Raw genomic sequence first — 14341 nt, forward strand, 5'->3', positions numbered from 1 at the left:
ACCAAATGGAACCTGATACCAAATGAAACACGTTATCAAACACGACACTACCCGACTCATCAAGAGTACAGTAACGTTTGTAACAAATAGTGACTGAGGGTGTGGGTCAGAGCCTGGTCTAGAAAACGAGTGGTAGTATGCAGCATTAGTTCAATACAACAGGAATAAGTAGACTATTATGCCGTACTAAGTTCTATATTTTTTTCTCCTGGTGATGAAAGATGATATTGTTACCGCTGACAATCACTAAAAGAAGTTCGAAAATCCGTCAAAAAATCCGCTGTCCGCTAAATGGAAAATTTTGCCGCTGTTGCATTTTAAAATCCGCCAAATTTGGCGGAAAATTCGCTGAGTTGGCAACACTGGTTAAAGCTTTCTGAGTACAAGATAGTGAGTTCGATCCCCTCTCTATTTATCAGTATCTAAAGTGCCTCATATTCGCCCGCCTAATTTCGGTAGATTTGCTGGAACGTAATAGAAGAACTGCAAAATAAAATTTAGGCACCTCGGAGTCTACGAAAACCCGAAATATTTCGTCGCTGCCGGGACAAAACCTCCTATGTGAAATATTTTAGCTTAGAATTTTGGCCGGTAAGGTTCTGTCATCTATGGTGTGAATGTTGTCAAGGCATTCTCGCTCTTCATAATGTATGTGCTGCGGGTGAGTATATCACATAGGAGGTTTTGTCCCGGCAACGACGATTTGCTGTTCCTACTGCAAAACACTACATACAATACGCAACCGTCATAGGATACAGGCCTGGTGCGCAATTGCTGTCTTAGCAGCAAACAGTTGTAGTATAAGTCTGTACTTAATTAGACTATAGATTATATATTAGCTTTGTAATCTTTCTTACCACCTCCTGAATCATCTACTTGCTTTTTGCCATAAAGGAGAGACTCACCCTGTATACTGTAGATGTTGTATAATGCATGTATAGCGAAATACCTTATTCTGCTTTCCTTTCCCTGCACAGAAACAAGATTACAATTGAGGAGTGTCTATTCAAAAGACGCTATTTCCACCTTAAGAAAGGTGTGTGAAAAGCACAAGAGACATAAAATAAAAAAGGCACAAGGAACGTACCCATGATAATGTTTGGTACAAATTTTAAGAAATTGTTCATGACAATCGATAATATTCAACTACTGCAATGCACGTGGAGGAAATACTAATTTATTTTTTGAAAGTGGAAATATTGCCCTTTGAACAGATACTCCTTAATTATTAAACGCATTCCTATAAACTTCTTGCTCATATTTTCCAATGAGGTTTTCTTATTTGATGAATCGGAAGATGTCCACTTGATTGATCTAAACGTCATTCTGTATTTGTTCTTCTTATTATTCTTCTTCTATATGCCTTTCCCAGTTTCCCGGACATTGACGATGAATATGGACAATCAATTCTGTGTTTAATGATTTTTAATTCAGCTCTCATGTAGGCTATACAAATTTCGTTGATACTCGTATATTATCAATTGTGTTCGAATGATTAGAGAACTGTTTCACATCCTTACCATCCCCACCGAGGCGGTTGACCGTGTAACTATAATCTTCCATTGGAAAGATGGAGGGTTCGAACCCCACCATAGGCAGCTTTGAAGATGATATTCATTGGTTTTCACATTTTCAGACCAGGTAAGCGCTGGGGCTATACCTTAAGACAACGCCCACTACCTTTACTACCTTTACAATCCATTTCCATCCTTGAACCGCGAAAAACCTTCGAGATGCTAGGGCGACGTTAAACCTCTAACAACAAAACAAAACAAAAAACTAAACTAAACTACACCAAACCCAGCTATATCAAAATATGTAGGTGGTTCAGTAAGAATAGCTATAACGGCTCTGACATGTACAGTGTCCTCTGCTTTACTCTGTTTTCTGTGAATAATAATTTTAATTCATCTCTGATGTCTACAAATTTCGTTTATATATTATAAACTGTGTTCGAATGACTAGAGAACTGGTTCACATCCTTACCATCCCTGAGCTAATCGCGTCCCCCACAAATTTTTCAGTATATACACCACGTTAACATATATAACAATATAAATGCTACTGTGTACAATACAATTTTATATATTACACTTTATAGTAGTTGATATCTGTTGCACATTTTGTGCCTTTTACAACTTAAGACAACAATGGAAATTAGATATGGTTGTAGTGGATTTCATTTTATACCGTTCAGATCTTTGACGGAAATACGGCTGAGATGCGTGGTGTGATCCTATTTGTCCATCTAAAGGGCACATCAGGACTTAAAAGCCTCTTAGAAAATGACCTTAGCTGTTTTTAATAGGCATCGTATTGGTGCACGACAGCACTAGACCACAATCTGGCATTCGCATGGTTTCACGTCAGTGCGTTAAAATGTACGATGTCTGAAGTACGTAATGCGTAATCAGCAGTTACTTCTAATGAAAATAATGCGTACAATTTATTTATGTGTAATGGAAAAATGGCTTATGCTAAAATGTATAATTTTGAGTTTAGTCTAATCGCAAATAATGTCTACTGAAGTACGATGTAAGCTGAACTGTTTATCTTCACGTTATAATTCAGTAGTCCTAGAAAGTGATAATGATAAAACATTAAAATAGCAAAATCCTTATCACTCAACTAATGAGAGGGCGCATTAGAGCGTGACGGCATGTACAAGACATGTACATAACAAATCAACGTCAAACTGAGGGGATGGTAGTGAATTATCTTATCAAGGGTATATAGTGAGTGTGTTTAGAATTGTCGACATTTTTTTTACTAATGGTTTAACGACGCCCTAACACATCGAATGTATTCGGTGACGCATTGGGAAGATAACGGCTGTGACCTTAATTAAGGTACAGCACCAACACTTGCCTTGTGTGAAAATGGGAAACCAGGTAAAATAATCTTCAGGGCTACCGATGATGGGATTCGAATCCACCTTCTCCCAAATGCAAACTCACAGCTACACGACCCTAACACCACGGCCAACTCGCTCGGTAAAATGATAAAATCACGAGTTGTATTTGGTAAGTCTATTTACTAAATTAAATATTTAACAGTCCGCCTCTTTGGTATAGTGGTTACTGTGATTAGCTGCCACCCCCAGAGGCCCGGGTTCGATTCCCGGCTCTTCCACAAAATTTGAAAAGTGGTACGAGGGCTGGAACGGGGTCCACTCTGCTTCGGGAAGTCAACTGAGTAGAGGTGGGTTCGATTCCCACCTCAGCCATCCTGGAAGTGGTTTTCCGTGGTTTCCGACTTCTCCTCCAGACAAATGCCGGGATGGTACCTGAATTAAGGCCACGGCTGCTTCCTTCCCTCTTCCTTTTCTATCCCTTCCAATCTACCCACCTCCTCCAAGGCCCCTGTTCAGCATAGCAGGTGAGGCCGCCTGGGCTCAGTTGTATCCCCCGACCCAATGTCTCCCGCTTCAGAACACTGCCCTTGAGTCGGTGGACGTGGGATTCCTCGTTGATTCCGAGGGAAAACCAACTCTGGAGGGTAAGCAGATTAAGAAGAAGAAGAAGAAGGAGAAGAAGAAGAAAGAGAAGAAGAAGAAGAAATGTTTAACAAAGAACATAGATAAAATGAAAATAGCATACACATTTCGTATAATATTATTTATTCGAATTTATGATACGAATCTGATAATGTCGCTTCTGCTAATCCCTATGCTTTTTTTTACACTTTTGCTTTACGTCACACCGACGCAGTTAGGTCGAACCTCAGCCTTTCCGGTGGAAAGTCAGCTATAAGTCATTGAGCTAATCACGTCCCCTACTACTTTTTCAGTATATACAGTACATCACGTTGATAGATATAAACATATAAATCCTACTGTGTGTAATATAATTTTATCTATTAATACATTATGTAAGAGCCTCCGTGGCTCAGGCGGCAGCGCGCTGGCGTCTCACCGCTGGGTTTTGTGGTTCACATCCCGGTCACTCCATGTGAGATTCGTGCTGGACAAAGCGGAGGCGAGACAGATTTTTCTCCGTGTACTCCAGTTTTCACTGTCATCTTTCATTCCAGCAAGACTATCCAATATCATTTCATTTCATCTGTAATTCATTCATTATTGCCCCAGAGGAGTGCGACAGGCTTCAGCAGCCGGCACAGTTCCTAATCTCGCCGCTAGATGGGGGCTTCTTTCATTCTATTGCTGACCCGGTCGAATGACTGGAAATAGGCTGTGGATTTTCATTTTCACTACATTATAGTAGTTGAGATCTGTTGCACATGTTGTACCTTTCACAACTTAAGACAACAATGGAAGTTATATATAGTTGTACTGGATTTCATTTTATACCGGGCGAGTTGGCCGTGAGGTTAGGTTCGCGCAGCTGTGTGCTTCCATTCGGGAGGTAGTGGAGTCGAACCCCACTGTTGGCAGTCCTGAAGATGGTTTTTCGTGGTTTCCCGTTTCACACAAGGCAAATGCTGAGGCTGTACCTTAATTCTACGGTCACTTCCTTCCCACTCCTACACCTTTCTTATCCCAAAGTCGCCATAAGACCTATCCGGGTTGGTCAGACATAAATAAAAATTGTATCATTTTATGTTAGGCATGCCAATAAGTTAGACATAACTTAGTATCTACGTGAAATAATATTAGGACCAGATGTTCAGCGAGCCGTCGTATCTTAACGTCAGACATTTAAGCCTGATATTTCTCCCATGCCTAGAAAATTGTCTTCTTATACCGTAAAAATAAGCTCTCACACAATTGTGAGGACAACGCATAAGAAGAATACGAACCAAGTCAATCCTAGTTTTCATACGTGTATGGAGAAGTTTGGGTGCATCTACGCAATAAGAGGTCCTCCTAACATATTTATTGAACCGTCCTCGTATTAAAATAAGTGGACTTGGCTGTGAATCCTTCATAAGTGAGGCAACTTCCCATGTAATCAATTCATCATAACTGCTGGTCATTGTACAGTTGGGACTTGGTTAATTCGAAGTTGAAGGGGTCGATAAAAATATAATTATTCAAGATTTCGAATTAGATTCAATCTTTCTTATAAGTTTCCTTAAAACAGATCTGAGTCAGTTTGGACAGAGGCATTGTCGACGTGGGTCTGTAATAAACCAACCAACACTGATGCCTGCGATGTGCCGTACACAGGCATTTACTACAGCTCACTTTTAAAAGAAAAACTACTGCAGTAACTTCATCTGTGACCGCAAGTGGACTGAAGGTTCTGATGTACAATGTAAACAAGGGCCTAGGGCGGGAAGGCATTGGAAATCTTTCCTGGACTTTAACAAACAAATAAACTGCATTCCTTTCACACTTTTTCTAATACCAATGTTCTGGCTCGCAATATACCGATATCGCCAAATTAATTTCATAATTTCGGCGTTGTTGATATATAAAAAAGTAATTGAATTATAGAAGATTCATTAACACTGAATTGTATAAGAATATCATGAGACTGAGCGAGAAATTCAGATTATTTACAATTTTGAATTTAGAACTTTCGTATCAACCAAATTCAAGTCTACATGGAACGATTCATATCGTATAGATACAGCTTGGGTCACTCATACATTACAGAACTACTTCTTTCCTCCCTTTTATTTTACGTTGATTGATCTACAAAAGTATGCACTATTGGGGAAATGCACTTCCTCCTGCTGTGTTTGGGACATTCAACGAGATGTGGTGATTTTCTGAAAGTAGGTCGCATGTCGGACGGGAGTGCTGAGAGCAATAGTTCTGGGTCAAGAGGAACAGCGAGCTTCGATCAACCATAAAGTGCTGCCATATCAGATCAAAGAAACAAGACATTTCCTTCCTTATTACCACAGTCGGATAAACAACTACATTCTAAATAATGTCGTGATATCAAATTACGGAGACTGCCTTGTCACGGCAGTAAAGGATGCTTGGTTCTCTCAGGAGGATTTTGAACGATTCCCCGTCAGAAGTCTAGATCCCTATATTAAAAAGAGAATGCATCTGGAGAAGTACATGGCTTTATGGTTCACTCAGCCTGAATAAAATTTTCCGGATGATGATGCTTATTGCCGGCCCCGTGGTGTAGGGGTAGCGTGCCTGCCTCTTACTCGGAGGCTCCAGGTTCGATTCCCGGCCAGGTCAGAGATTTTTACCTGGACCTCAGGGCTGGCTCGAGGTTCACTCAGCCTACGTGATTAGAATTGAGGAGCTATCTGACGGTGAGATAGCGTCCCCGGTCTAGAAAGCCAAGAATAACGACCGAGAGGATTCGTCGTGCTGACCACACGACACCTCGTAATCTGAAGGCCTTCGGGCTGAGCAGCGGTCGCTTGGTAGACCAAGGCCCTTCAAGGGCTGTAGTGCCATGGGGTTTGGGGTTTGGTTTGGTTTGATGATGCTTGTTGTTTAAAGGAGCCTAACATCTAAAGTCATCGGCCCTATATAATAATAAGAATTTCCAATAAGTCTTCTACGTACAGACTGTATCCTGTTTACAAAGGGAAGCCACAGTTGTGGGTTTACTGATTTGGTTTAAATATTGGGAGGTTTATTTATACCAAATATAAACAGACACGTGTCAGGGCGTTTGTCACATTAGCACCTTAAGGGGAGTAATAACTGAAATGTTGCGATTTTTAACACAAAAAAACAACAACTGAATTCTCAATTTTAACCTTAAACATCCCGCAATTCTTTTTCTTTCATATCCCGTTGTCAGTTTTTCCCTGACGCAATTTTACCGGATTTAAAGGATAGCTGTACGGTGTATATAGAGCAAGCCAACACCACTTTTCCTCACGCTGTCAGACAACATTAGGTTCAAAGTTCATTCGGACTACCATTTCAGTAATGCCATGGGAATATTTTACTTTGTAGTAGGCCTACGCTGTGCGTAAGAGGAGAAAAACAACCGAGGGAGAATTTAATGTCTAGGGTAGTTTTAAAGCAAGTGTGATTCTTAAAACTTTCAATTGATTTCTCTCTTAATCCTTTTACCCTCCAGGGTTTGTTTTTCACCTCTACCGCCTCAAGAGCAGTGTCCTGGAGCGTGAGACGTTGGGTCGGGTATAAAACTGGGCAGGAGGACCTCGCGCACTCGCCCTCACCTACCGTGCTGAACAGGGGCCTTGTGTGGGGGTGGGAAGATTGTAAAGGATAAACAGGGATTAAGGAATGAAGCGGCCGTGGCCTTAAGTTAGGTACCATCCCCGCATTTGCCTGGAGGAGAAGCGGGAAACCACGGAAATCCACCTCGAGGATGGCTGAGGTGGGAATTGAAGACCCTCTACTCAGTTGATCTCCCGAGGCTGAGCGGAGACCGTTCCAGCCCTCACACCACGTTTCAAATTTCATGGCAGAGCCGGGAATCGAACCCGGGCTTCCGGGAGTGGCAGCTAATCACACTAACCACTACATAACATTCAACTGCTTTCTTGTATCTTAAAATGTTTTCATCTCTTTGCCATGCATAAAATGCTCCTTGCGACAGAGTTCTTATCAGATTCATCTGGAATTTTCAGAGAATGTTTGAATATGTACAGGAATTAAAATTAGTCCTGCGCTTTTATTATCAGTTGAATATTACCTTGACACGTTTGTTCCTAAAATATCACGAAACCAGAGTTTTGCCTATTGAAAGAAATAATGAAAAATTTTAAAAATGATATCTTCGATAGTTTATACCTGACCGAAAAACCAGGATTTGTTCTTAAATATATGAGTATTTTTGACAAGTCTGCTAAATCATAGCCCAAAAACTGAAAACTGTGTTATATGGAGCATTTTCCATTCAATACATAAAAATAAAACTTGTTGTCAATAACTCTGCTACGAATTAACTTATCCCCTCCAATTTTTTGTGGGACTATATCTTATTAACATGTACTTGTGTTTCAAAGTTGATTTTGATAAGTGGTAAGTTGTAGAAGTTCAAAATTTCAGTTATGATCCCCTTAAATTTACCAGTAGGAAATTTGCATGTGAGCACCTGTAGCACTGCTGGTCTTGCGATCAACGCTCCTGACTCGTACACGGCTATTTCAGGGTTCGAGGCACACCGGCACCGAATTGTTATTATTTTCTCCCTTTTTTATCTCTAATCCGTTTAATCTTTGTTCATGTGTACTATAGACGCCCACGTGAAAATCTGGGAAGATAACCACTAGGCTAAAGGTGCTACAGATACACACATGCAAACTGCCAACAGGTATATCGACGGCAACTTCTAAAACCTCGTATCTGGCAATGCTCTTTCTACCCATTATTTTCCTTAAGACTGGTCACGCCTCCCAGCCACATATTGATATGCAGCCCATCAGAACAATTTTCGTTGTGTTCATTTTACTATGCTGATGTGTAAAGGAAATTGAACCTTAAATGCATTATACTGTAGGAGAGCGTAAATACGTGATGCAAACAACATCCCTACTATACAGTATGGTAAAGTCCATTTTCCTTTACACATCAGCATAGGAAATTGAACACAATGAAAATTGTTCTGATGGACTGCATATCCATATGTAGCCGGGAGGCGTGGCCAGCCTTAAGGAAGATAATGCATAGGAAGAGCATCGGGGCATACGAGGTTTTAGAAGTAAGCCGTCGATATAAGCCGTTAAATTTGAAGTGTCATTTTCTCCTTAAATAAGAGTCAATGGCATAAACCCGTCAAAAATTTGCATTTATCAACCAGTTCCTCGGACCAGACTTGATATATCTATTTCAGACTTCTCACAGTGAAAAACTTCCCGAACAATTTTTGGTTAAGGCACAGAACATGATTAGGAGTTCTGTTAAACTAATTCTCCAAATGCCACGTGATACTCCTAAGGGCATACTTTACACAAACCGCAAATATAAAGGATTATCAATCCTCCTAGCCTCCTGGGAAGCATTTACACAAAATCTTAATATGAATAACATGCTTAGAAACCTTGACCAATCCCACGTCAACTATGTGAGGGATTGTGAGTATAATTGAACGTCGTTCGTCTCGCAAAACTACAAATCGGGCCATCAGAAGCAGAAAACAGTCATATAGCTGAGGAAACACCTGACAGGGTAGGAATGTGTCACACGATGTGCTTACCCTCACAAGAGCAAAGGAGTGGAACAGTTCCGCGAGGTTATACCTGCGAACTCCTAGGTGATAAGGAATGAAGGTCTTACAAGTTCCGAATAGTGGAACATGTTAAAAATGACAGTGATGATAGCACCAGTCTGCTATCTTCCAGGGCGCTCTTCCAATACAAACATTTACAGATATGGCTACAGAGAGTATGAAACCCTTCCTTATGTGCTGAGAAAGTATCCTACGGGTGAACTACTGAGGATTAAAGACATAACACCCATCGTGTGGTTATTAACAATGCTCTCCGAACGAAAGGACTAGAGAATCTGCCTTGTTAAAAAAGTCAGTAATCGTAGAATCGACATTACCTCCATTAACAGGAAAAATCTGAAGCAGAAATGATTGATCTCATTGTTTAGTTTGAAATTTAACTAAACAACCTGAGGAAATGGATAAAGAAAAGGAAACAATCCACCAACCCACGGTACAATATTTATTAAACATATCGACTGTTCAGAGCAAAACTATCGTAACTAGCATTTAAATGTTACGGCTGTCAGCGTTCTAGGCAATACTGACATCCATAAGTTTCCATGGTGATTTCCGGCATACACGAGAACTTTTCTTTAATGTAACACTTGAAAAATGCTAGTTACGATAGTATTGCTCTGAACCGTCTAAACATAATCTAAAGAAATTAACAGTCACTGGTCCCTTCCTTGGGTCCAGACGTACAATTCTACTTTCCTTTGTTAATTGGAGGAAAAAGTGCAAACTGGAAATTAAGATATAGCACAAAATCATGATCATTATTACAAATCACTCTGTTACTATCCTTAGACATCTATCACTTTTATGACATAATTTCTATTTCAAACCATATTGTATTAACTAAAAGAGAAATATGTTATTCTGCATCTCAACGGCAACTTCAGTTTGAGCCAGAAAGATAAATAAAACAAATGCCTGTGACGCAGACCAACTTCTCAAAGCTTGAAGGAAATCAACGGCCGCATAACTGTGATCTCTCTGTTCATTCAGAGGTTAGAGAAACTGAAAGCCTCCATTAAAGTCTTTAATTTCCTGCCATGAAAGTGACCTTGTTTTGGATATCAAGGTGTTGTTGATGTTGTTGTTTTTGTTGTTGTTGCATTGCTTCATGCTGATAAGAGTGGCATGGTACTCTCTGAAGAACCTTGGTGATCTTTAGTGAACACAGATTATGTTGACCATGGCCACTTTGTGGAAAGGGGTTTGATACAACTCTGGACCATTATACAGAGAAAGAGGATAGAAAACAAGCAAGCTTGCATTTTACAGTGACAGTTGATATCGTCATTTCATAAATACTATATATCGTCGCTGCCGGGGCAAAGCCTCCTATGTGAAATATTTTAGCTTAGAACTTTGGCCGGTAAGGTTCTGTCATCTAAGGTGCAATATTGTGTGCATATCGTCAAGGCATTCTCGCTCTTCATATTGTATGTGCTGCGGGTCAGTATATCTCCAAAAATATTATCACATAGGAGATTTTGTCCCGGCAACGACGACATACGGTATTGTTTAGGATTCCAATCCAAACCACCTTAGGCAGAAAACAGTACTGATGTCAGTCAGCAATTAAGCCTCCATATTTTATTCCTTTCGGAATATTTTTCTTTTGTTTATTAATATTTCCACTCTTATGATAGCCTAAAGAAACCATTACTCTTCAGAGGGATGACTTTTTAATTTGTCTCAACAAAACTTACTCTATAACTAATATGACTGTTATTTTATGTTTCAGCTCTGATCCTATTCATCAACTGCTACAGCGTAAATCTGGCAACAGGCGTACAGAATGTGTTCACGGCTGCTAAACTGGGAGCCATCCTCATCGTCATTTGTGGAGGCGCCTATAAGCTGTCGGAAGGTAGGATTAACCACTTAACTCATTATCCAGAACTGACGTTGTCTGTCTGTAGCCTAATGATGACTCGATAAATGTATCCTCTACATGAATGAGCGATAAAACGAGAGAAAAGAGAGAAGTTTGGAAATTAACATGTAAAAATGAAGGTGAAAGAATGTGTTGGATTAGAGGGCGGAGCCATGCAATGGAATGAATGAGAAAAGTTTAAATTAGAGTACAATTTTTGTATGTTATGTGATGATATGACCAACGACTGGGTAAAAATATTGGTTACTGCGAACTCGTTCTAATACACGCGATTTTTTCTTAAACCTATTACGTTTAAAATAATATGCAAAGAGAAATTAATCAGATATTCTAGAGGGGAAAGCATCAAGGTTTGCGTAGGTTTCCTTCTCATCTCAACAGTAGAGAATCTAATTCTACATCAGTCAAGAAATAGCACAGTAAAGCCATTTCCGTACAGACCTTGAAAATCACTGGAGGTGACGGTAAAGGCTTTCACCATTCGTGTTTAGTTACCTTTTCTCCCATGAATTAACCAAGTACTCATTTCTGGTGTAGGCTGAGTGAATCTTGCAGCCGTGTATCTCTCCAAAATTTGAAGTCTAATTTCTAGATATTTCGACTTCCTGACAAAGAATCGAAACCACGTTGCTCAGGGTAAATCTAGCATGCCTTTACAGCTTCGACAATCAAACGGTGCGCCATTCGAACATTTTGAGAATTTTAAAAAATTTCATTAGAACGTAGTTTCTATTCACGATAGGTTTCCATTCTTTGAGTATAAACTTGCGTGATGTGTTCTTTATAACCTGTGTGGCGTCTTAAAAACGCAGATATTTCTAGAGACATGTTTGCTCTACATACGTCAGAAACGTCTCGAGTAGCATATATTTTACTTCATATTATCTTTGGCACTTGCTTCTAATCATACAAATGTAGCTCAGTCCACCCACATCAGGTCATACGACATTCTGCTCGCTATGGTCCTAAATATGAAAATTAGTCAACCTGCTGTTCGTTGAGAGTATGCTGTACTTCCAAAATTAACACTACTAATTTGAAATGTATCAATTGTAATTTCGGTAGACTACGCTATTGTTATAATTAGGTAGCAGGGTAATGAGGTCGCTCTTAACATTAACAATTAGAAATAATACATTTTTGCGTGTAGATGTGTTCAGGAAATATACTAGATTGAGGGCGGTAATTTATTTATTTTTTGCTAGTGGTTTAACGTCGCAGTTGCTATGATAGGTTTTCGGCAATGATAGGATGGGAAGAAAGCGACCTTGGCCTTAATTACGGGGGCAGGGAATGAAATTTCGAATTTGTATTAATTTTGTTTCCTTTTTAAATGAATACTCAACATGATTTTTAAATTATGGTTGTACGATTTTTTTCTAGTGGTTTAACGTCGTACTAACACATTCAAGATTTTCGGCGACATAAGTAGGGGGAAAGTCTAGGATTGGGAAGGAAGCATTCGTGGCCTTAATTAAGGTACACCATTTGCTGGTGTGAAAACATAAAACCACGGAAAACCATATTCAGGGTTGCCGGCAGTGGAATTCGAATCGACTATCTCCCGAATGCAAGATGACAGCTACGTGCCCCAAACCACGCGGCCACTCACTCGGTGCCTGTTTCAGTCTTATCCTTGGCTTTGACAATATGAAAGTGACTGAAGTATGAACGATCCTAGTAATGCTATTCCTTATGCAGCCAGTCTGTTTATGAATGGTACGAAAAAAGTCGCTCATCCGGTTGGTTGGTATGTGCATTTCAGTGAACTTGGCATACTGATGTGTAATAGCAATTTATGGCTCGGTGAGGAGAGCAACGGGAAACTACCTCACTCCTCAGTTCCCTAGAATGCCTCTTCAGTGGCGCCTAGTCCATGTATGACAGCTGATGGTGGAGCTGCTGAGTAATAAACCAGTCTTCCGGCTGAATAAATATATTATTATTATTATTATTATTATTATTATTATTATTATTATTATTATTATTATTATTATTATTATTATTCTTTCGAATGGGCCACCAGAGGACCACGTGCCAATTTCAATTCCTTCTTCTTTGTTCTTTCCTTTTCTTCCAGTACGCTTTCATCTGTTCACTATGTTTCTTCTTTCTGTCTTCAGACCACTTTGAACCAGTCGTTTTTACTTTCCTACCTTGGAATCCTTCTATTTTCAATACTTTTAACCGAAAGCCTTCTCTATTATTTATTTCTTCTGTTGTTATATTGTTTTTTTCTAAATCCTTTCTTACTTCGTTGACCCAGCTTGTCGTTGATTTCTTACTCCACAAATATCTGAAAATCTTACTGGTTAATCTACTATCTTGCATTCGATATAAATGTCCAAAAAACATAAGTCTCCTTTTCCTCATTACATCTGATATATTTTCTATTTTTTGATATATTTCAGCATTACTTCGTAATTTCCAACCTTCTGCTGTGTTTATTATTATTATTATTAATTTAGTGTGGCTATTGAAAGCTTGATGGATCCCTCGTAAGGCAAGGTGAGTGGCATTTGCCGTGAGTAGATAAACGCATGTTTGAAAGATAGTGTTGCTTGTGGTGTGAGTTACAGGAATACTGAAGGCAGCACAAATACCTAGCCCCGAGCTAAGGATATTAAGCGTTTAAGATTAAAATCCGTCGTTCTGCCAGGGAATTGATTCCAGGGTTCCGAGCACTGAAAATCAAAACACTGACCAGCCAGCCATGGAGCCGACCATCAGGACAGGTAAAATAAGAATAGGAATCTACTCTCCAACACGCATTCATCCTGATTCAAATAGAGTGTCGTCTTAGACAACGTTAGCGGTCCAAATGCCTCGAAAGGAGAAGTCCTATGACGTTTGAAATCACAGTAATGTTGCGAGATGCACATTTTCGGTGTCTTGTGTTCATGAAACGTCAAAATGTCAAAAACTGGATATCGAAATTTTGAATGAATACTATACTCCCTTTATTTAAACCGTTGTTCGAAAGTAAAATTACCGAGAAAGTTAGCCGTGTGGTTAGGGGCGCGCATCTGTGAGCTTGTATCCGGGAGATAGTGGGTTCTAACCCCACTGTCGGCAGCTCTGAAGATGGTTTTCCGTGGTTTCCCATTTTCACACCAGGCAAATGCTGGGGCTGCGCCTTAATTAAGGCCACGGCCGTTTCCTTCCCATTCCTATCCCTTTTCTATCCCATCGTTGCCATAAGACCTATCTGTGTCGGTGCGACGTTAAGCAATTTGCAAGAAAAAGAATAAGAAAGGAAGTAAAAAATTGATCAGGCAGAACGACCGTAGAGACTCCCACCTGATAAATTATGGTTGCAGAACTACATTAACCATTTCACTCTGCATGAAATTGTGAGTTAGATGGC

The 14341-nt window shown here is 39.8% G+C and overlaps 1 protein-coding gene across 1 annotated transcript in view; it reads left to right on the forward strand.

Annotated features, from left to right (window-relative positions):
• The window catches only part of sbm (sobremesa), a 336672-nt gene that overhangs the window by 221343 nt on the left and 100988 nt on the right, over positions 1 to 14341 (forward strand). Inside the window, exon 5 of the mRNA XM_067148406.2 lies at positions 10822 to 10947. Coding sequence (XP_067004507.1) covers positions 10822 to 10947 — 126 coding nt within the window. The remainder of the gene's footprint in view (positions 1 to 10821; positions 10948 to 14341) is intronic.

Source organism: Anabrus simplex, chromosome 1 (assembly GCF_040414725.1).
Source record: "Anabrus simplex isolate iqAnaSimp1 chromosome 1, ASM4041472v1, whole genome shotgun sequence".
Taxonomy (NCBI): Eukaryota; Metazoa; Arthropoda; class Insecta; order Orthoptera; family Tettigoniidae; genus Anabrus; species Anabrus simplex.